This window comes from Panthera tigris, chromosome B4, assembly GCF_018350195.1.
Source record: "Panthera tigris isolate Pti1 chromosome B4, P.tigris_Pti1_mat1.1, whole genome shotgun sequence".
Lineage (NCBI taxonomy): Eukaryota > Metazoa > Chordata > Mammalia > Carnivora > Felidae > Panthera > Panthera tigris.
The window spans coordinates 116,517,050-116,542,111 of record NC_056666.1 but is presented as its reverse complement, the minus strand read 5'-3'; the positions used below and the strand labels follow the sequence as shown (position 1 = coordinate 116,542,111).

Genomic DNA, 25,062 nt, shown 5'->3' with positions numbered 1-25,062 from the left:
ACTACAACACAGATGACTAGCCCAGGGTGAGTGCCTGACCCAAGGTGGGTGCTTTATAGCACCTTGTGCAAAGCAAAATGGACCCCCACCCAAAGTGTGGCTCTGCTGTCTAGGCTGATGGCACTACATGTACCAGAAGAATTTGAGAGAAAGTTTATTACTCACACAAGAGGCTCCCAGGGAATGTTGGACAGGCACAAGCAGGCCTGGGAAAGAATGGGCTGGGCTTTGATTAGTGCTTGGGGGTGGGAAGGGGTAGGAATGGGGAAAGCTGCTGCCAGCTGGGAGATTTACATTTCCTGTCAGCACCAAAGGTAAGCTCATAGACCTCCTATCAGCCTGCCTATGTATGGAACCAAAGGGAAAAAGAGGGTGAGATTTAAAAACAAGTCAGTGGTCAAACATCAAAAAAGAGATCAGATTCATTATATTTGGTGGATTACTCAGAATCTCTTTCCTAGGAATCTGGAATCCAGATTAGGAGGCAACCAGGTAGCCTCTCTTTATACCTGAAATTGAAGGATATATAAAAATACAGGAGCTGCCATTTTTTCCTTCAGAGATGGAGAAGTAAAGAAAGTCAGTCTTTAGGGGCATCCGGGTGGCTCAGTCAGTTAAGCATCCAACTCTTGATTTGGATTCAGGTCATGACCTCACAGTTAAGGGATTGGGCCCTGAGTTAGGCTCTGGGCTACTTGGGATTCTCTCTCCCTCTCTCTCTGCCCCTCCCCCATGCTTGCTTGCACCCTGTCTCTCTGAAAATAAATAAACAAACATTAAAAAAGAAAGAAAGAAAGAAAGAAAGAAAGAAAGAAAGAAAGAAAGAAAGACAATCTTTAGAGAAAAAGAAGCAGACATATACAGAGAACCAAAGGTATGAGGCCTGAGGCTGCCTGGGGTCCAGTGCCTTCCCAGGGCCTCATTGCATTCCTTAAGTCAGGCTGGTTCCCTTACTTGCAATCATAGTCTTAACTGAAACCATAAGTCAAAATTACCTAAATATGGGTTAATGTTGTGGTAATGAGATTGAGAAAAGAGACAGTTCAAAGGAACAAGAGATGACATCTAGCACAGAACCTAGCACAAAGTAGACAATAAATAATTCAGCAATAAACAGACGAAGTAGGGAGAGAAGCAATATTCAGTTAGAGAACAAGAGGAAAAAGAAGAGTCGAGACTTCTTAAAGAGCTTTTTAAAATGGGATAACTAGGGGCGCTTGGGTGGCTGAATCAGCTGAGCATCCGACGCTTGATTTCAGTTCAGGTCATGATGCCAGGATCGTGAGATCATAATCCCAGGATCATGAGATCTAGCCCTGCATCGGGCTCCACACAGAGCATGGAGCCTGCTTAAGATTCTCTCTCTCTCCCTCTGCCCCTCTCCCCTGCTCATGCTTTCTCTCTCTCTCTCTCTCTCTAAAATAAAAAAAAAAACAAAATAAAAAATGGGATGGCTATCTTTTCCCTGCTAGCTTTATTGTTTTTAATTTGTAATTGATCAATGACAAAAGGCAAACCTCTATTTATCAAAGAGTTTTGATGAATTCATATATAAAGTGAAAAAAAGTATGAATTTCATTCTCCTGCCACCACTGAGATACTGACAAAGCATTCACCTCCCGACACTGAAATCTACTGCCAGTACTGATCATCAAGACCCACTGAACAACACCAACCCAGCAGAGAAGAGATGGCAGAGATGTGGGCTCTAGAAGAACCTGGCCCAGGTTAGAGGTTGAGTACATGGCTCTTGGACCTGGACGGAACAGTAGAAAGGCATGAGCTGGTTCAAGCATCAGGCTTATCACCTGCTACCCGAGTAACCTTGGGTTACTTAATTACGTGACTTCCCTTAGACACCCTTTCTCAAAGAAAATGGGATTGGCAGAGGAAGGATTAAATTCATCTCAGTTTCCTAAACCATACAATGAAATTAATAGTATCATCTCACTGTGGGGCACCTGGGTGGCTCAGTCGATTAAGTGTCTGACTCTTGGTTTCTGCTCAGGTCATGATCTCACGGTTTCATGAGTTCAAGCCCTGAGTCAGGCTCTGTACTGGCAGCACAGCTGGGATTCTCTCTCTCCCTCTCTCTCTCTGTCCCTTCCCTACCTGCACTGTCTCTGTCTCTCCCAAAATAAATAAATAAACTTAAAAATAATAGTATCACTTCACTGCATTACTGTAATAAACAAAATAATGAATTTTTAAATGCCTGGCACATAGTAGTTTTTAAATAAATACATCCCCGATTTCTTTTTCTCAATAAGTCATTGTGCCCACTCATTATCTGATTGAGTAGTTCAATAATCCAGATATTTAGCCTTATATCCATTTTAGAGATTGGGAAATTGAGACCAGGCAATTTGCCCAAATTCCTACAGTCCTCCTCATTAGGTCTCTTATTTTCTACATTTTCTATCATATTATCTAGTCACTCCTGACTTAAAGGTGAAAAATAAGAAGAAATGAGGCTATAAAGAAGGGGAAATTGGAAAATATCTGTAGAAAATATATCGTTTATAAAGGTTCCTCAAACAATTTTCCAGATAGCCTAAATTAATAGCTTTCTACACTGAGGGGAAACCTAATAAAGATTCGACTGACTTTATTAATGTCTATAGAATAGTGTTGAGTGAAAGTACAACCTAATGTTCCAAGCCAAGTTAATCATAGGCATTTAGCGAAATGTCACTGTCTTACTATAAAATACATATGATAATGTTTTTTAAAGAACTGAATCATCCTGAAACTAAAAACTAACCACTGTCAGGAAAAAGAGACTGCAATTCCAAAGGCAAGGTACATTTTCTTTGCTGGAACTTAAAAGCTTAAACTCGAGCTGTAAATTAAAGAGTTTTACTAAGTTTACTAAGTAAGAAAATTTTGCTTCAGTCACTTAACATTATGAGAGAGAACGTTCAGATACTGTCATAAATGAATACAGTACTGTAAATATCATTATCAATAATGAAACATTGGTCATTACTTCATGACACTTCTTGTTATTCCAACAGAATAGCTGGGGGTTGGTTTTATTAACTTTCAATGAAGGTTCTGCCAAATGAAACCCAAAAGTCAAACCTCCCTGGAGAAAAATTAGGCCTTGATAAAATACTCAGTTCCTCACTTTGAAATAACGCCATCACTGCAAATTAGGAAATATATTAGATTCCAAAGAAATAAAAACATCAGAAAACCATGAGCCAATATGATATGCTAAGTCCTAGCAATTCCCTCAATTTAATTTTCTTTGAAAAATATGATAATATAAAATACCACTAAGATCTTATCTTCTAATACTAATCAACTATTAAGAGAAAAAAATAGCAAAATAGAAACATGATAAAATTTTAAATAGCCATCATTTCTATAGCCAACAATAGGCTTAAAATTAGATTCTTGAGACTTAGGTCAATGAGTCACTCTTTCTAGTGTCCTTATTCACTGGTAACGGGCAATCATTTCAGCAAATATGTTAATTCATGAGTATATTCATAACTAAAAACAATAACAATATTTATTAGTGCCGACTGTGTGGTAATTGCTATGGTTAAACATCTGGCATGCATAATTCCATTTAATACTCCTAATACATCTGGGAGGTAACTACTATTATTATTATTCCCACTTCACAGATGAAAGTTACTTGCTCAATATTACATGACTAGTGTGAACCTGAACTCAGGTCTGCGTGTCTTTACTAACCCAGATATTTCACTTCTGTAAATCCATCTCAAAAAAGCAATTGTGGATGCAGATAAAGATGTATATACCAAGATGTATAAGGCAGCTTTGCTTATACTAGCAAAAGACTGGAAAATATCTAACTGCCCAACAATAAAGATTACTAAGTAAACTATGATCTATCTATAAGATGCAATATCATTAAAAGATGCAATATCAAAAAAAAAAAAAAGATGCAATACCGTTATAAAATACAGCTGTTAAAATTTATACTATGAGGGCGCATGGGTGGCTCAGTCAGTTAAGCATCCGACTTCAGCTCAGGTCATGATCTCACAGTTCCTGAGTTCGAGTCCCATGTCAGGCTCTGTGCAGACAGCTCAGAGCCTGGAGCCTGCTTCGGATTCTGTGTCTCCCTCTCTCTCTGCCCCTCCTCCACTCACACTCTATCTCTTTCTCTCTCAAAAATAAACAAACATTAAAAAAAATTAAAAAATTATACTATGGAAGAATACTTAATGGAATGAAAAAATTGTCAATTATATATTAAATGAAAATATCAGGATATAAAATAATATATACTATAATTAAAATTAGATATTATACATAAATTCAAACACATATGTGTGTATGCATATGTTTATATAAAAATGTGTGTGTGTGTAAGTGTACACAGGCATACACACACACACAAATGAAAAGATACCTCTGGATCAGGGTTTCTCAATCTTGGTACTACTGACATTTGGGGCTGGGTAATTCTTTGTTATGGAGGGCTGTCCTTTACATTTAGAGTGCTTATCAGCATCCCTGGCCTCTACCCACCAGATGCCAGAAGCACCCTCCTAGGTTATGACAACGAAAAATGTCTCCAGACATTGACAAATGTCCCCTAGGGGCCAAAATTGCCCCAGGTTGAGAACTGCTACTCTGGATGACAGGATAACAGTTAACATGTATTTTCTTCTTTGTGCATTTCAATATTTTCTAAATTTCTAAAATTACCATGTGTTACATTTGTAATCCAGGGGAAAAATGCTATTATAAAAATCAAATTCACTAAAAAGGAAAGAAATGATTCTTATTTTATGAGACTACCCTGCCCTAATGGAAAATACGTATTACAGGAGCTTTAAAACATCTGCTGTGACTTTTTTTCCCATTGGAAATTACTTAGTAACAGCTCAATAGAAAAAAAAAATGCAAGAAATTAGCAGAATCTCTTCTACCTGTGTCAAGAACATCCGAGTAGTAACAGCAGAAAGAGGTGGATAAACCAGAATTGGTTTAGTTGTCTCCCCAATGGCATCACCAATAAGCTTCCCGTTAGAAGAATAAGCAGCAATTGCAAAGACATATTTTTCATTTGTTTCTAAACCTTTCACTTCAAAAATGCTTTTACCATCAGCTGGTATCTGTTAACAAAAACATATTTCAAGTTATGTATGGAATATTGAAGTAATGTGACTTTAAAAATATGATTAACCCTTATACGTAATAAAAAACAAAAGCTTTTGCATTCACTGTTGGATTTTAGTTATCACTTAAATTGAAATTCACTGAAATAATGACATTATAAGGAGGGAAAAACACTCAATTGTCATAAATGAGTCTTTGGGTAAGATTTCCTGATGTTTAAAGTTGTTTTTTTTTTTTTTTTTAATTTGACATACCGCTTCTCCTGAGTTTGGGAGATGATTATTGTTTAGCCTTACTTTTCCATAGCTTCCTTCTGCTTTGCAACCCAAAATGCAGTACCAGGAGACCTGCAGAGGAGAAAGATGAGCCCATTATCTATAGTCTGTTTAACAAGGCATTCAATTTCTTTTATCAAGATGTGGCCCTTGTGATGAGCACTGGGTGTTGTATGGAAGTGTTGAATCACTAAATTGTACACCTGAAACTATTATCACACTATATGTCAACTAACTGGAATTTAAATAAAATTTTGAAAGCAAAAAAGATGTGGCAAAAGGAATACTTTTCCAAATGAAAATGTTACTATTCAAGTTTTAAAACATGGAATCTAAGTTTACAAATATATTTAGGTTTGTTCTCAAAAAAATATAATAATAAAGACAAATATAGGGCTTGTTTCCCTGAGACTACAAAGACTATTACTCATTGTTGACTATTTTAACTACCATGAACTGAGCAGTTCCTATATGCTAAATATTGTTAGGAAATCTACATAAACTTTCTAATATTTGCAACATCTGTATGAAATGGGATTACTATTGTCATTTTGCTTTACAGGAAATGGAGACACAAAAATGTTCAATAATTTGCTCAAGATCAGATAGTAGCATGGTATTTGATCATTCTTAAATACATGCGGGAACCAAAAGCAAATGCAAATTCTACAGGAACAATCAAACTTGAACTTTAATTAAGTGGTTAGAAATGGTTCTGCCAAGATGTCAAAATAATGGAGATTGCTCACTGGAATGAACTGTTCTCACTGTAGAGAAAAAGGGAGCAAGTTGATACCTAGGGAATGGCATTATAAAGGAGCCATACTGTCCTGGGGTTGGGGTTGGGGAGGTTGTCATCACTGTGTCACTCCCAAAATCTCAACTCCTAAATGAGAGGAAAACTGGAAAGAAGGGAAAACATAATTGTCTCTAAGAAGCAACTGCCTCTTATAGCTTAGCCTCTTCCTCCAGGTCAACAGAAAAATCCTAATGGTGTCTTATCTGCACAACTAGTTTTCAACCCTGGCTGTGCAGAATCACTTTTTAAAATGCAGTTTTCACAGAATCAACCATTTTTAAAAATTACATATACCCAAGTCTACCTAGCCTCAATGAATTAGAGTTTCTGGTACAAGTGTCCAAACTTCTGTGTCTATAAAGAAAACTGCTCAGGTAATTAAGGAACACTAGACAAAGGAAGAACTCCAACGACAAAGACAGCATTGAAGGAACTTGGAAGCTGAAGCCAGAAAGGGAAAAAAAAATCAAATGATTCTCAGAAAAAATTTTAAAAACTAACTTTCCTTAACTTCCCATGCAAAAAAGAGTACCATTTTACACAAAAGGGAAAAAAGGCAGAAAGATTGTATTATATGACTTAGATTATTATTCCCTCTAAGTTAAGCTCTCTATGTAAACTAGAATTTGAAGGGTAAATTCTCTCTAAAAGCATTTTTACAAGCAGATTTATTATTTTTATTTTGTTCCACAAATGAAAACATCTTAGTTTGTGTAATTATAAGGAACAATGTATAATTAGAATCTACACAACAGTAAAGACACCATGAACAAATCACCACTAACTTTAGAAGTAAAAGTTTATTAATAACATCAGCATTTTCAACTATTAAAACAGATTTTAATGAAACAAATGCTTAACACGAGATTTTGATAAAACAGAAGATGGCTGAACCCTCTAATCAGAAATATTATTTAAGACCACAGCACCATCTAGTGTTGATGAGCATGTAACAGCAATAATTTCCTAGAGCACACAACTCTACTAATTTACAATATATATAAACTTCATATAATGTGCTAAGTGACAGGTCCCACAACTACAGGTCAGATATTGAATTCTTATATATTCCTATTTCTAAGCATTATGTAATAAGATAGACTATTTACTAATTTTAAACACATAAAAAAAGATTTTGGTTAAATGAACCAAAACATTTGAAAAAAAAAAAGAAAAGAAAACAAAGAAAAACTCTTGGTAAGGCATCTAGTCTTAGCTCTGTACCGAATTTCCAAAATCAGTGAATCCTCATTTGTAACCAGATCTAAAAAATCCAAAGTTTAACTTTCAAAATGCTAGCAATTATAATAATGCATTTATTACAGCACAGTTAGGTGTAAGATGAATGTTACTTCTATTTCCCTAATCATAAAGCATTATAAAGGTGATATTACTTCTCACTGATGTCCATATCCCATTAGTCTGAAGCTCCTCAAAGAATGGAATCAAACTTTGCGATTATTTTTGTACCTCCATTATCTTGCACAGAGTTGGACAGGTAAAAGATACTCAGTAATGCTCACTGGATACAATTTATCGAAAAAATCATCAAATAATGTAATCACACTCTATACCATCATTAACTGTCTTAAGCAAACTTTACTATACATGTTTAATATAAGATATGGTGGAACATCAAGTATAATGTGCCAAGAATGTTATATGTTATCTCATTTAATTTTCACAATAAACATATTTTACAAATAAAACCACCACCATCACCACCACCTCAGAAAGTATATTTAGATTTCCTAAGGTCATATTGCTAGAAAGTAGGGGAGCTACAATTTTAAACCTGTATCTGTCTGACTTTAAAGCCTGTGCCCTTTCCACTATACCGAGTTGATATAAGTTCAGCAGAATATCCTAAAAACAATCAAAGATAAAACTTTATTTTTTATACAACATCAAAGAGAATGTTGTTGATCATCCAAAAAAAGGAAAATTTAATGTTTAAAATAGAAATCAGGTGGAACCAAATGCTTGTGAGGACACTAAATCTCAACTTAGAATCATATTTAGGCCAAGTTCCAAGGCATTGGAGATGGGAGAAAGAGTTCATCCTTCAATAAATACATAAAGGTTTATGACTTATAATATGGTTGGAATTGTCATATGTTTATATTAAAAGAATCCCCCATTTACTTGGAAGAACTCTGGGAAGAACCTCAAAATTTGCTATTTCCAAATTTCCTATCTCCATCATTGGCTCTGAGAATAACATCTATCCTCCTCAAATGTCTGATTCCAGGTCATCTGAGACCTTCTCCATCTTGAACACACACTTGGTCAGCATATGACTGTGCCATGGTGATAAAGATACTTAAGACAGAAATACTTCTCTACTGTTTCTCCTTACTATACATTTGGGGATAGCAAGGCTATATATACAGCATAAAGGGAAATAGCATAAAGAAGAAAAGGTCATGAAGAAACGTAGTTAAGACATTACAATACTAATCCCAGTGTTCAGTGCTTATAAATAAGACTATTCAAGTCCTAAGAGCAACAGAGGTATCAATCATGATAGTCATAAAAGTACTTGTGTCGCTTTGCCTGAAATAAAGATCACAATGGGCAACATACCTTAACATCTGAAATAAATGGAGCAGGTTTCAATGTCACAGAACAATGAGTTCGGGATAGCAGGATAGGTGGGGGAGGGATTCTGCTTTTCTTTCTTTTCGAACTCTCCACATATTTTTGATATGAATATAGGGCATTTTGTTCTGTTTCAATCTTCTCAATTAAAGAATATGCTTCCTATAATAAAGTGTGAACATAGAAAAATACATTTCAAGATTTGAAGTGCATTTATATTTCTAGAATTCTGGTAATGTTAAACAACATTATCTTGCTATATATAGCTTTTTGAGCCTCAGAATTATACCTGCTTCAAGCATTGAATGCTTTAGCTACTAAATAGGGCCAAGTAAAAAATAGCTATAAATTAAATAAAGTAATGGAGGCATACTTACATGTCTAATATGGTTATCATTATATTAATATTAAACATTTCATTTTCATATCAAACCCTATGAATACCTAACATCATAATTTCACTGTCCTTAACTAATTCATAGCACAATCATTTATATATACTGATGAACTATACACCTACCCTTAATGCAACTTGAAATGTGACTCTCAAGTAATGAGACTACTGGTATATGTGACTTATGAAATGAATATTATTGAAAGTTTCTTACTATCAGCAAGGAGAAATAAAAACACCTATTCGGTGAGCCTGAAAGTAAGGTAAGCACCATTTCAAAAGGTAACACATTGAGAGATAATTCATAAAACAAAAAAATAAAAATCTGAAGATCTGAAGATTTCCAAAGAAAGTCTAAATATATCCACAACTATAATGCATGTAAATGGGTTAAAGTTGTCTTTTAAACTAAATTAAAAGGCAAAGACTCTTTAATTGAGGTCCAAAGCAAAAATCCACATAAAGATTAAAATTAAATGGATAATAGAGAAAAAACAGCCTTTCCAACAAACGGTAGTAGGACAATCAGATATCCACATGGAGAATAATGAAGTACCCCTACATCCACTACATACAAATATTAACTCAAAATGAATTACAGACCCAAATGTAAGAGCTAAAATTATAAAATTCTTAAAACATATGAGTAAACCTTCACTGCTTTGAGTTAGGCAATGGTTTCTTAGATATGACAACACAAGCAAACTCACTCACACACACACATGCACGCACACACGCACACACACACACACACCAAAAAGTAGATACATTAATCAAAATTAAAAATTTCAAATGATGCCATCAAGAAAGTAAAAAGACAACCAACAGAATAAGAGAAAATATCTGCCAATCATGTATCTGATAAGTGATTTGTATTCAAAATACATAAAGAACTGTTACAAGTCAATAATAAAAAGACAAATAACCCCATTAAAAAAAAGCGGACAAAGGTTTTGAACAGATAGTTCTCCAGAGAAGATCTACAAATGGCCAATAAGTACAAAAAAGATGCAAAACATCACTGACCATTTAGGGATGAAAATACAAAATCAGCAAGCTAATTTAAGAGGCAGAAAATTTGAATGCAAGATAGTGATAGAGCCGAGAAACATATCCAAAAAATTCATCCCACAACGTCAGTCTCAACTGATTTCATTTTTAAAAAATTTCAAATCTCAAGGAACTGATAACTCCTATACTATTTAAAAATTTTGTAACTACAGACAAAGATAGATAGCTTCTCAAATAATTTGACAAAATTATTATACCCTTGATACAAAACTTGAAAAGTGACTGCATGTAAAGACATAGGGCAATCTTCTTACAAATATAAATGCAAGCATTCTAAATAAAATACTAATACATCGAATCTAGCAATATATTAAAGGAATAATGTATGGTAATTATATTGTCTCTCTCCCAGGAATACATGGATAATTTAATATTAGAAAGTGTATGAATACAATTTAATTTATCTATAAATCAAATGAGAAAAAATATGATTATAGGCTCAATGACCAAAAAAATTTTTTTGAACTTCTTTAATATTCATTGTTTATTTTTTTTTAAAAAAAAGAGGAGGTAAAAAGGAAAATTTTAAAAACCTTAAGACAAATAAAAATGGAAACACAACATACCAAAATCTATGGGATGCATCAAAAACACTTCTAAGAAGAAAGTTTATAAAGAAAATGCTTCCACTAAGAAAAAAGAAAGATCTGAAATAAACAATCTGACTTTATATTTCAAGGGAACTAGAAAAAGAACAAAAAGCTAAGCCTAAAATTAGTAGACTGAAGGAAATAACAAAGATAAGAAAGGAAATAAATAAAATAGAGACCAGAAAAAAAAAGAAAAGATCAACTAAAATAAGAGCTGGTTTCTTGAAAAGATAAACAGAACTGAAAAACTTTTAGCTAGACTAAGAGAAAAAGGGAGAAGCCTCAAATAATATCAGAAATGAAAGAGGAGACATTATAACTGATACCACAGAAATACAAAGAATCATAAGACATTACTATGAACATTACACACCAACGAATTATATAACCTAGAAGAAATTGATCAATAACTTGAAATATATGACTTACCAACTCAGAATCATGAAGAAATAGAAAAGATGAACAGCCCAATAACAAGTAAGGAGATGAATTAGTAATCAAAAACCTCCCAATAAAGAAAAGCCCAGAATCAGAAAAATTTAAAGAATCAATATCAATCATTCTTAAACTATTCCAAAAAAAATGAAGAGAAGGGGATACTTCCAAACTGATTTTATGAAGCCAGTATGCCCCTGATAACAAAGCCTGGCAAGGACACTACAACAAACGAAAATTACAGGTCAACATCCCTGATGAATATAAATGCAAAAATCCTCAACAAAATATTGGCAAACCAAATATAACAATACATTAAAAGGATTATACACCATGATGAAGTAAGATTTATTCCTGGGATGCAAGGATGGCTCAACATAAATGTGATACAAATCAATAAATGTGATAAACCACATCAACAAAATGAAAGATAAAAATAATATGATCATTTCAATAGATTCAGAAAAAGAATTTAACAAAATTAAACAGCCTTTTATAATTAAAAAAAAAAACCTCTACAAACTGGATATAGAAGAAACATACCTAAACATAATAAAGGCCATATATGGCAAACCTACTGCTAACATCGTACTGAATGGCAACGGGTTGAAAGCATTCCCCCTAAGATCAGGAAGAAGACAAGAGTGCCCATTCTTACCACTCCTATTCAACTTGTTACTGGACATCCTAGCCAAAGCAATCAGAAAAGAAAAAGAAATAAAAAGTATCTAAATCTACAAGAAAGAAGAAAATTGTCTCTGTTTACAGATGACATGATTATATAGAGAGAAAACTGCAAAGACTCAACCAAAACACTGTTAGAACCAATAAACAAATTCAGTAAAGTTGCAAGATCCAAAATCAACATATAAAAATCTGTGGCATTTCTATACACTAACAACAAACTATCCAAAAAATAAAAATAAGAATAAAGAAAACAGTCCCATTTATATTAGTGTCAAAAACAAGAAAATAGCAATAAACTTAACCATGGAGGTAAAAAAGGTCTGTGCCTAAAACGTTGATGAAAGAAACTGAAGAAGACACAAATAAATGGAAAAATTCCCCGTGTTCATGGGTAGGAAGAATTAATATTATTGAGATATTCATAGTACACAAAATGATCTACAAATTCAATGCAATCTTTATGAAAATTCCAATGGCATTTTTCACAGAAATAGAAAAGTCAATCCTAAAATTCATTTAGAATGACAAAAGATCCAAATAGCTAACACAGACTTGAGCAAGAAGAACAAAGCTGATCAAACTATATAACAAAGCTGTAGTAATCAAAAATATGGTAGAGAAAGAGAAAGAGAGAGAGAGAGAAAGGAGGAAGGGAGAGAGAAAGGAAGAAGAAAAGAAGGAAAGAAAGACCAATGGAATAAAATAGAGAGCCCAGAAATATGGTCAACTAATTTTTGACAAAGTCTCCAAGTATATACAATGAAGAAAGTTCTTTAGGTTCTTTAATAAATAGGTTCTTTAATAAATGGTATTGGGAAAACTGGATATCCATATTTGAAGAATGAAATTGGACCATTATCTTATTATATGCAAAAATCAACTCAAAATGGATTAGAGACTTAAACATAAGACCTGAAAACCACAAACTCCTAGAAGAAAGCATAAAGGAAGAGCTGTTTGACATTGGTTTAGGCAACAATTGTTTTTGGTTCTGACAGAAGAGGTATAGGCAACAAAAACAAAAGTAAATAAGCTAAAAACCTTCAGCACAGCATAGGAAACAATCAACAAATTGAAAAGACAACCTACGGAACTGGAGAAAATATTTGCAATCTATACATTCAATAAGGCCTTGATATCTATAATATATAAGGAACTCTAAACTCAATAGCAATCAATCCAGTCAAATAACTTAAAAATGGACCAAAAAAACCCCAAATAGACATTTTTCCAAAAAAGACATTCAGATGGCCAACAGGCACATGAAATGATGCTCAACATCACTTATCATCAGAGAAATGTAAATAAAAACCACCATGAGACAGTATCTCACACCTGTTAGAATGTCTATTATCAAAAAGACAAATGATAACAAATGTTGGTGTAGATGTGGAGAAAAGGGAACCTTTGTACAATGTTGGTAAGAATGTGAACTGGTACAACCAATGTGGTATACAGTATGGAGGTTCCTCAAAAAATTAAAAATAGAACTATCATATAATCCAGCAATCCCACTTCTGGGTATTTATCCAAAGCAAATGAAATCATTATCTTAAGATGTATCTGCACTCCTATGTTCATTGCAGCATTATTCACTATCACCAAGATGTGAAGACAATCTAAGTGTCCATTGATAAATAAAGAAACTGTGTTACATATATACAATGGAATATTATTCAGCCTTAGAAAATAAGAAAATTCTGCCAATTGGAGCGACATGTATGACCTTGAGGGCATTATACTAATGAAATGAGCCAGACAAAGAGAAATACTGTATGGTATCATGTGTATGTGTAATCTGAAAAAATAAAAGTCAAACTCCTAGAAACAGTAAGTAGAATGGTGATTGCCAAGGGCAAGAAAGAGGGGATTCGGTCAAGAGGCACAAACTTCCAGTTATAAGATGAATAAGTTCTGAAAATCTAATGTAGAGCATGGTGACTACACTTAATAATAGTGTATTGCATCCTTGAAATCTGGCAAGAAAACATATCTTAAGTGTTCTCACTCAGAAATAAAAAGGTAACTAAATGATACGATAAATGTGTTAATTAAGCTGATTGTGGTAACCATTTTATAATGTACAATAGTCCCTGCTTATCCACAGGAACACATTCCAAACCACTCAATGGATGCCTGAAACCACAGACATATCAAACCCTATATATACTATTTTTTTCTTATACATATATACCTATGATAAAGTTTAATTTATAAATTAGGCACAGTAAGGGATTAGCAATATCTAATAATAAAATAGAACAATTATAACAATATATTATAATAAAAGTTATGTGAATGTGGTCTCAAAATATCTTATTGTACTGTACTCATCCTCTTCCTGTGACAATGTGAGAAGATAAAATGCCTATGTGATGAGATGAAGTGAAGTGAATGTCATAGGCACTGTGACACAGCATTAGGCTACTATTGACCTTCTGAGGATACATCAGAAGGAGAATCATCTGCTTCTGGGCTGTGGTTGTCTGCAGGTAACTGATTCCTCAGAAAGCAAAACCACAGATAAGGGGAAACTACTCTATATGTACATCAAATCATCACATTATACATTCTAAGTATATTACAATTTTATTTGCCAATTATGCCTCAGTAAAGATGGGGGTGTGGCAAACCTCAGTAAACTAGGAAAGCTCTTGCCTTAGCATGAGAAAAATATTAATTTTAGCCAATAGCCAAAATTATGGCTAATAGGGAAGCACTAAAAGAATTATCAATAAAATCCAGAAGGAGACAAAATGCCCCTATTCATTTTTGTTCTGGAAGTTCCAGCCAATTTAATAAATTTAAGAAAAGAAATACCGAAAATGAGAAGACAGATGTCTGCCTACCAAATTTCAAATACATTTCACTCTGATACAAAAACCTGTACTGTCTCCCCTGCAGAAGACATGCTAAGTTCAAAGCTTCCATTTGGAGATGGGGACTTGAGCTCAAAAGAAAGGGTAAGACTGGAGATAGGATCCACGAGTCATTTGCATCAAAGTGATATTTAAAACTGAGTGAGTAAACTAGTTCCCTGTGGGAGTGTAGATTATAAAACTGTAGTATCATACATTTTCTCCTAAAATAAAGATTGACCTAAATTGAGATCAGAATGAACTCATTTTTATTGTTTATAGGAAATGGCTAACATTAAGGTCTAAAATCATTAGTTGTGATTAAAATTTATCTGTAATAATAAATGGGTTTTTAAATTCTGCTTGTTCTGTGCAAGGAGGGCTTGATTTTTTTTTTTTTTTTTTTTTTTTGGCATTTATCGTTAAGAATCTTAGCCATCTGCATAGGACAATTACTCCATCATGTGAGAAGGGGTGTATTAAATGGTAACCATGTTCCTAGGGCCTACACTCAAAACTAATTTCCAGACATGTGGTGCTCAGTATAACTTGAATCATTGAATGAATCAATCAATCAAGGGGATAGGATGGCACCTATTATTCATTACCATCTCTACTTTTTCACTCATTCAACCAAACTGAGAAGAATGGAGAAAATGGATGGAAAGAGAGATGTTAAAGGAGCTGTGTCTTAACACACTATGAAAGAGTCAAGGAATCAGCAGTGCCAGTTCAGCCCAGAGGACACAACAACTATGGGGCTGGACAGAGGCTCATTGACCTTTCCACCCTATACCAGACAAAAGACCAGATTTGGCTCCCTGAGAGAACAGATAGGCCCACAGAGCAGGGTTCCCTCAAAAGGCAACAATAGGTAGGAGTTTGATGAGGAAGAGACCAGAATCAAAATGAGGAAGAAGCTTGAGCAGAAAAAGATAAGTAGATTCCTCCCAGATAACTGTGGAAAATTTTAAAGACATTCCTACTTGAACAGAAGGGAGATGAAAGCTATTATATTTTGAACATTAAATGTTAATGTGCCTTCATTTGCGTCACAGACTGTGGAGACCAAGATATTTTAGGCTGCATAAGAACAGGTGAGATCAGCCTGAGGAAAAATTATGCAACACAAGGGAAGGGACCAACACTTTAAAAGTTTCCGTTCTCTGGATTATGTGTGCAGCCTATAAAATGCACCAGCAGCACTGGTTTACTGGCCCTAATATTAACACACACTACTTTTGACCTTATCTCAACTGGCTAGCCAACTGCCCTGGGCTTTCTACACTTATTTCCAAAATTTGCCTCAGCAGTTCATGCTCCAGTAAACCAGTCGGACACTAGCATCTTCTGACTTGAATTTAGCAGCTTCTCTCTCCATATCCATGAACCCAACTGAGATTTTTTAAAACTTCCTGCTTTCTGCCATGGCACAGATATTTCTCCAACCTGGCTATTGATCAATATCATCTATGGAGTTTATTTAAAAATTAAGATATTCCATCCCCACTCCGAACCTATTTAATAAAAATCTCCAGGGATGAGGCTTAAGCGTCTGTATTTTTTTTTAAGTTTATTTCTTTATTTTGAGAGAGAAAGTGTGGCGGAGGTGGGAGGGCAGCGAGAGAGGGAGAGAGAATCCCAAGCAAGCTCCGTGCTCAAACTCACAAACTGTGAGATCATGACCTGGCCTGAAATTAAGAGTTGGAGGCTTAACCAAGTGAGCCACCCAGGTGCCCCAGACATCTGTATTATTAACAAATGTCAAGGATAATTTTGAAGTACAGCAGCGACTGGGAGTCACTGATTGAAATGAGTTAATCAGCTTCCTACCCTTTCTCTCAGTCTCTAATCTCCTCAACCTCCAGTCATCTAGCCTTTCAATGACTCCTCCTATACTTGTTATGGTGCAAACTCCTCCACAGCCCTTTGTATTCTGATCATGATTATACTTTCTAGCCTTATCTCCTTCTCTACTCTTTTGTTCTCCCATAACTACCTCCTATCCTTCCCTGAGAACCTGTGCTTGTCATGCCTTGAAGGTTTTCCCATGCAACTTCCTCTTCCTGAAGGGTTTTACATCCTTTTCTGTGCTTCAAGGCTCACTCAAAAATCACCTCTGAATCCTCCCAAAAGAAGTCCCACACATTTAGGTACTTAACTCTCGTCATTTACCATTCTTTATTTTAGCAGGTATCACACAATACGATCTGTGTACGTGATTGTCTACACTCTCTAAGCAATGAGTGTCTTGGCCACAATGACAGTGCTTTCTTTATCTCTTTAGGTTCAGTAAATGTGTTTTGAATGAAAGATATATGAAATTATGACAGACAAGGATGCTCTATAATGCATTTTAAGACAATATGTTTAAAATGTTCTGATTCAGTCTTGATCAGTTTTAACTTTAGACTCCCCAACTCAGATTCCATGGCCCAATTTGAAATAGACTAATAAAAGCACTAAGGTCTTAAATGAAAGGTAACAAAAGTCTAAAACAGAGTCCTTGATTTATGTAAATCAGATAAATTCTATCATAGTACTCAAGGTAAAACCTAGTGCTAGTTAGAAATTAAAATCCTGTGGAGAAATAGGAACCCTCTTGCATTGTTGGTGGGAATGCAAACTGGTGCAGCCACTCTGGAAAACAGTGTGGAGGTTCCTCAAAAAATTAAAAATAGACCTACCCTATGACCCAGCAGTAGCACTGCTAGGAATTTACCCAAGGGATACAGGAGTACTGATGCATAGGGGCACTTGTACCCCAATGTTTATAGCAGCACTCTCAACAATAGCCAAATTATGGAAAGAGCCTAAATGTCCATCACCTGATGAATGGATAAAGAAATTGTGGTTTATATACACAATGGAGTACTATGTGGCAATGAGAAAGAATGAAATATGGCCCTTTAGTAGCAACGTGGATGGAACTGGAGAGTGTTATGCTAAGTGAAATAAGCCATACAGAGAAAGACAGATACCATATGGTTTCACTCTTATGTGGATCCTGAGAAACTTAATAGAAACCCATGGGGGAGGGGAAGGGAAAAAAAAAAAAGAGGTAGAGTGGGAGAGAGCCAAAGTATAAGAGACTCTTAAAAAATTAGAACAAACTGAGGGCTGATTGGGGGGTGGGAGGGAGGGAAGGGTGGGTGATGGGTATTGAAGAGGGCATCTTTTGGGATGAGCACTGGGTGTTGTATGGAAACCAATTTGACAATAAATTTCAAATATTTTTAAAAAATGAAACTAATTTAAAAAAAAAAGAAATTAAAATCCTAACTTAGTAAGCCAAATCACTGAATTGCTAAAAGCATTCCATTTATAAGAGAGTGACTGGTACACTAATTAGAAAAGTATCTATACCCCCATGTTCATCTCAGCATTATTTACAATAGCCAAGACACATTATATATATACGAATATATAATCATATGTATGAATATTATTCAGCCATAGAAAAAAAATGAAATCTTGCCATCTGAGACAACATAGATGGACCCTGAGGGCATTATGTTAAGTGAAATAAGTCAGAAAAAGACAAATACCATATGATGTCATTCACATATGGAATCTGAAAAAAGCCAAGTTCATTGGTGGTTGCCAGTTGGTTGGGGGTGAGAGGTGGGACAAAAATGGGTGAGGTCAAAAGGTACAAATTCCCAGTTATAAAATAAGTCATGGGGGTGTAATGTACAGCCCAGTGACTACAGCTAATAATACTGTATTCCTTATTTAAAAGTTCCTAAGAGAGTAAATCTGAAAAGTTGTCATCACAAGAAAAAAGATTTTGTAACTGATAACAAATACCTAAGTTAATAAGATTTTTTGCAGTGATCATTTAGTAACATAGACAAATATCGAGCCATTACGTTACACACCTGAAACTAATATAACGTTATATGTCAATTATACATCAATTTTTAAAAAAGAAAGTGATTAGGGCTTTTTAAAGGGGGTTCCTCAAATAAAAGGAAAAAAATATTACCAGAAAAGTAGTCCCAAAAACTCAAGAAAGAAAAATTCCCATGAAACCAGCTCTATTCAACTGTAAAAAGAGAAAATGTTCTCAGTATGGACATGACTGTTGCCTATAACATGTCCAACATGTTGCCTAATATGTCCATCAAAACATATTGTTTTATTGCCATTAAAAATTGTACTGAAGTCCAAAGTACTTTTGTCTGAATGTAAATCTCTGCCTATAGTTCCCATAGAGAAACAGACCTGCTTCTTTTTAGAAGTTACTCAATGCTTACGAGGACAGATTGACATTAAATACGTTTGACATCGACAGTGCAGCAAAACACTTGGGGAAAGATATAATGCAATCTTCAAGGTCATGATTAACAACTATCCATAAAAAACGATCATAAGACTGGAATGAATAAAGTGCCATATTTATTACTTGTCTAGTAGACCTCCTGAGGTATATTCTGGATTCTCAGCACTATTACATACATTTTAGAAGGAGATGAAAAGTTAAGTCATATCCAAGAATCCAGGAAAGAAATATTTTTTTTTGCTAGGAATAAAATATACAATTTATAAGATCAATCTCGGAGACAACACAAAAAGAAACATATAGTTTGATAGAGGAAAGTATATCTAGAACACCAAAAAATAGTTCTGATATGATAAAACAGAATGTTCCAGAATGCTTAAAGTGGAAGACAGAGTAGTAGTAGTAGTAATAATAATAATGGCTAACATTTATTGACTGCTTGTTCTGTGCCAAATGCTAAGCATTTTACATGCATCATTTCCTTGAATCTTCCCAAGAACCCCCATTTTATATATGAAGAAATTAAAACTTAGGAGAGCATAAGTAACTTGACCTTGATCATACAGCTAGTCAGTAGCAGAACCAAAACTTTAACCCAACACCCTATACTCCTAACTACTATGTATCTTGTCTTAATACAAAGCTAAGTTAAAAAGAAGCATAGAAAGGCAACCTGGATGAAGTTTCCTATGAAATACCATTAAAACTTGAAATGTAAGTTAGCTAAAATCTCCCGTCAATAGTTTGAAGTCTAGGGGGTCAAAATATGACTTCACAGGAGGGGGTCAGAATCAGAAAGAATTTGCTCTTTATGGGAAAGACTTCAACATGGAACAATTAAAAAGAGCTGATAAGATCTCTGAAAAAAAAATTGATTTACATATATTCTTTCCCCAAAAGCAAATAGAATTGATTTGACTAAAATGCTATAAAATAGGAAGAATAATTATACTTAGTAATGCAATTACCGCTAATGTAATAAAAAGCCAACATGGATTTTCAGAAGCCCAATAACCAAGACAGGAAAAAGGCGGGGCGGGGGGGGGGGAGGTTGGAAATCCCCATAATCAAAAAACAAACCAGTCATTTCATTTAGAAAGCTAACAAGCTATTATCAAAGGTTTGTCTCTCACTCCTGGCAACAAGTTGGTCCACTTATAACTGATTAGGAATAAAATGGACACCTGATGAGATTATGCAGCTCCACAAGGTCAGGAAACTTCTGAAAAACTAAAACAGGGTATGAATTATTTAAGAGTTCTGAAAAGAAAAAGACCCAGGCTTTTCAAACCTTTTTATGGTATCAGGTGACACATCAGTTACTGATTTGGGGATAACTTTATTACAAAATCATGATAATGTAAACCATTCTGTAATATACCCCAGCAGAAATGATTGCCAAGGGAAAGAAATTTATTTGTCTTCTTTAAAGAGAGAAAGTTTGGCAATTTTTTGAGCCATAACATCATTGTTTACGAGAGTACTCTAAGGACTGATCATTAAGCCTTAACACTTGGATAAAAAACTACCATTGAGGAGCCGAGGTGGCTATATATGATTTCAGAACTTCTAAATAAATATTCAACATGTTCCTAGTTGGTGAAATCCTTGTGGAGGACCCCTCAAAAAAAAAAAATAGAGCCTCTAAATGCATCTCATGATTCTATCCTAAGAGGACATTATACTTACAATTTTTCTTAAGTTAAAATAGTTTCACTTAAGAAATAGAAGGAAAAGGCACACAGGGAGAAAAGCATGAAAACTTCTGACTTCTCACAACTCCAGTGTGTCCCCAGTGTCAAAGGTAGGAAGATAGAGATATAACAGGGGAATGAGCATATTATGACAGCACGAAGACCAGATTCAGTCATAATAAAACAAAAGGGAAAATCCCAGAGGCTTTATTCTCTCCAGGCTCCGAGAGGCCACAAAATTACTCCTGAGGAAACAGTTCTAAAAGAAAGATAAGTTTTATTTGATGTAGAAATAGGACTGAAGTATTAGTATCCTCCAAGTACCAGATAGTAGCAAGGGGCTTCAGAAGCATCTGATGAGAAAATGAATCTGAACACACCCCCAAAGTTTTCCAACAAAAATCAGGCACCAGTCATCTGAGACTATCCAAACTATCATAAAACTCCTTCATTCAAATGCTAGATATTCAAATTTAATAAGGCTCTCCCCTAATACTGCCAGGACGGACTTACCAACCTTGAACACCAATAGTATCAGTCCATCCAAAATCCTCAGACTTCCTCTGTGGTCTCTTCTTCTTACCATCTTATCCCAATACCCACCCCTCCCCTTGCATCTATGCTTCTGTGACACTGAGACCTATAGGACCACAAGAACTCTATGAGACTTCTAGCTTCAGGAACTTTGTACATGTTGTTTTCTCTTCCATAATATCATTTCCACCCTTTGTCTTCCTCTTTCTCTGCCTGTCAGTATTCAACTTCACGATTCCTTTTCTGTATGTTTCCTTAAACATTACCCACTGCTGGGTTGGGTACTCCTCTGCCTAATTCCCCTGGCACTCTTTGCAATGAAAGCATCTATAGCAATGACCCATAATTACCTACTTACTTATCTATGTTCCCACAGACTGGATTTATCCACAAAGAGGGACCACAAAGAGAAGGCAACCCATCAATATTTCTTAAATAAATAAAGGATTTAATTTGTTTTTATCCCCTGTACTCAGCATAATACCAGGCACACAATCAATGTGCAATAAATATTTGCTGAATGGATGGTAAGTACTCAAAAACATTTTTTGGATGAAGTAATGGACAGATGATCAGAGAGTGCTATATATCAGAAATCTTAAATTCCAATATCCTACTTTCTGACCTCAAATACCTATCCTTCCAGCTCTCTCAGATTCTGATTTTCTGGTCTCTGACCTCACAGAGATGTCTAGTCTCTTGACATCTTCCTAGTCACCAAGCCTTTAAAGACCGTGAGGGTGTCACTTCCCTCTCACTCATTCTGTACCCATTTTTATTATGAACTTTTAACCCATACTATCATTTGTAAAAACCCAGCCCTGAACATATTTCTGCTGTCACAAATATTCTGCTGTCACAGCTACTAAAAATAACACAACAGGATAATGTCATACCACTATGCAGATGGGGCTTCTTAAAAATTCATGGTCTTCAACTTCAGCCAGAACTTTGTGCTGGCCAGTCCTTTAACTTGGAGTCAGCTTCCCCATCCATTCCTCATTCATTCCTCTCCACTCTGTAACCATCTTCTCTCTCCTCGGTCCAACTGTCCACCCTTGCTCTCCGCTGTTGGCAGATATCCCTTGCTTCCTACTCTATCAGATGATTGGCATAAGAAGGCATCAACTCAACTCTCTGCCTCCACACTAATAGACTCACTCTAATCTACATCAGTCTTTTCCTCCTTCCCTTTTATATCAGAGGATGAGGCGTCTGCCCTGCAGCCCACCCTCCACTGAAGATGAATCACTTTATCTGTGTTTTCAATCATCTCCTTCCCTCTTCTAATAGGATTCTGCTCTATCATTAACCCCTCTCATATCTTCAATTCCTTTTCTTCTGGCTCTTCATCCTCATTATATAAATATGCTAAACTTTTTCTCTTAAACTCTTCTTAAACTCTGTATCTTCTCCCTAGCTTTGACCTACTTTTGTCTTTCTCTTATCAGCTAAACTACTTGTATCATTATTCTCTACTTCACCATGTGCCATTCACTCAGCCAATACAATCAAATTTTTATGGGTAATACAGCATGAGAGACAAAATTTTTAAAAATCCCCTAACTTTAAATTTTACTGCCCTCAAAAATTTAAACTCTAAAATCAATATACAATGAATCAGCAAGAAGACAGAACAATTTCCAGGTCAGAGTAAGATAATAAGGCATTTGGTCCATAAATCAGCAATACCACCGGAGAGGAGATATGTGAGCCAATGGACTTGAAGTATTTTAATTCCATAGTAAGGAATGCATTATGCTAGCATAGTGTCACTTAAATTCTATAGTTTCCCTTATTTTTCATCCTTCTGATTTTATTTGGCTTCCAATGTAAGTTGCCCCTACAAAGAGAAAATACAGTGAGAGGATCTATCATTTTAGGAGAGTTCAGGACTGGCAATACAAATTAGTTCCCTGTTCAGAACCATTCTACTTCTCAAAAGAGAGGACTAGATATAGGGACCCTAAAAGTTCATAATCTAACGAACACATTATTTTTAGCAAAGGGAACTAAATCATTCCTTTAACAATGGTTGTATGTCAGGAGTGAAAAAAAAAAAAAAAAAAAAAGGAATGGCATGTTGTTACCGTCAAAAAGTTGTGTGAACATGTAGAGGCTGCATCTTTTTCAAATACTAGAAGAGCTTTCTGCATCAAGTAAATCGCTTTGGACAGCTTATTCTTCTTTATTTTATTCATTACACTTAATTCTGAAACAGAAAATACACATTTTTACCAAAAGGGAAATATAAAAACTATCTTTAAATTTTTTGGAAAAACAGTTTATCCCAATTTTAATTACCTGTAAAACAGTCAATGCTTCTAGATTGTTTCAGTTTTTTTGGATCTTTGGCAGATACATGCTTGCTAGCAGCTGGAGTCTGCAAAACTGAAGAAGAAGATTGCCATTACAATTAGATTTGTATCCAAAAAAGGGCCGATTTTCTAAACATTAAAGGGTAACTATCTATTTGCAAAATTATTACTTCCTCTCATATGTCATGTCTTTTTTCATTAATAGATAAAAATTCAAACAAATCTACAACAATCTATAAATAAACACAGTTTAATTGACAAACTCTCTTTTATTTGCCACGGTATGCCTGAGGACATAAAAAATATTCAAATTATAAAAATATTTAACTTCCTATCCCATCTTAAATAAAATCATCTTGAAAGTTGATAAATAAGATCCAACCTACTTTTATTCACTTCCCTTTTGATAAACTTTTTAAAACTGCTCCATCCATGATCCCTGTAAGAGCTCTGAGTACCCCAAGAATACCTCCACTCTCCTCTCTCAAGATTTTCAACTAACACATGAATTCTTGCCAGCTGACTATGGGCAGTGAGAGATCCTGGTGTACAGTTGGGATGAGCCATCATTGTGGTCTAGGAAAGAGAGGATGATGGAGAAGAGAATAAAAGTATGCTGGCCTAGGAAGATGGAGAATGTTGCTCTGATTTTGATTTTCGAGGTCTGGTCCTCGAAAATATTTTGATCAGGCAATATTTTGTTTCTTGGAGGTATGTGAAGGTACTTGTAGCAACCTGACAATAAACCCCTGTTATTTTAATTATTTGTGCTAATGTCATGAGATGATGATTGACTGATGAAAAGATGCCAACAGATACCATTAAAGGATATAAAGTTTCTTTAACGGTGAAGGATAAGGGAATTTCTCTACATGGAGACAGCAACACAAAGCAGAAAATAATGCATCATTCTCTCAGTACCTGGTGTATTATAAATGCTAACTAAGTGATGACTCTCATGAGTATAACAGTTGGAGATAAGAAGGCTCTCATGAGTATAATAGAGATAAGAAGGATGAGATTCAAGAAAACGCTGAATGCCCAACACAGATAAGTCATATTTAATGCCACTATCATCAACAGGCAACCACTGTAAAGTTCTTGAATGAGAATGACAAAAGCAGTATTTAGGCAACATTAGTCTGGCAGCAGCATGCAAGAATGAAGAAAGAAGGAAAAAATGAAAATCTTTGCTAGGGTGATAGTTCAATAAGTGGAGAAAAACACCAAGGAGTCCCAGAGATATTGCAAAGGAATAATAACTAAGCCCATTTAAATTTGAGCTCAAGTCTACCATCAGTATTATTAAATGGTCTTTGATAAAAACTCAGAGGATCACTTAGCCTGGCAAGATTTATGGATAATAATTAGAGAATGAACTAGTTATTAACTCTATAAGTAAACAGACCCCACTT

General features: G+C 35.0%; 1 protein-coding gene across 4 annotated transcripts in view; it reads right to left on the bottom strand.

The window, feature by feature from the left end:
• CFAP54 (cilia and flagella associated protein 54) overlaps positions 1-25,062 on the bottom strand; it is a 295,558-nt gene that overhangs the window by 202,777 nt on the left and 67,719 nt on the right. For all 4 annotated transcript variants that reach the window (XM_042992952.1, XM_042992954.1, XM_015539090.2 and 1 more), the window contains 5 exons: positions 23,634-23,720; positions 23,420-23,541; positions 8,767-8,943; positions 5,361-5,453; positions 4,917-5,102 (listed from right to left, as the gene is read on the bottom strand). In XM_042992952.1, the coding sequence (XP_042848886.1) occupies positions 4,917-5,102; positions 5,361-5,453; positions 8,767-8,943; positions 23,420-23,541; positions 23,634-23,720 (665 nt within the window). The remainder of the gene's footprint in view (positions 1-4,916; positions 5,103-5,360; positions 5,454-8,766; positions 8,944-23,419; positions 23,542-23,633; positions 23,721-25,062) is intronic.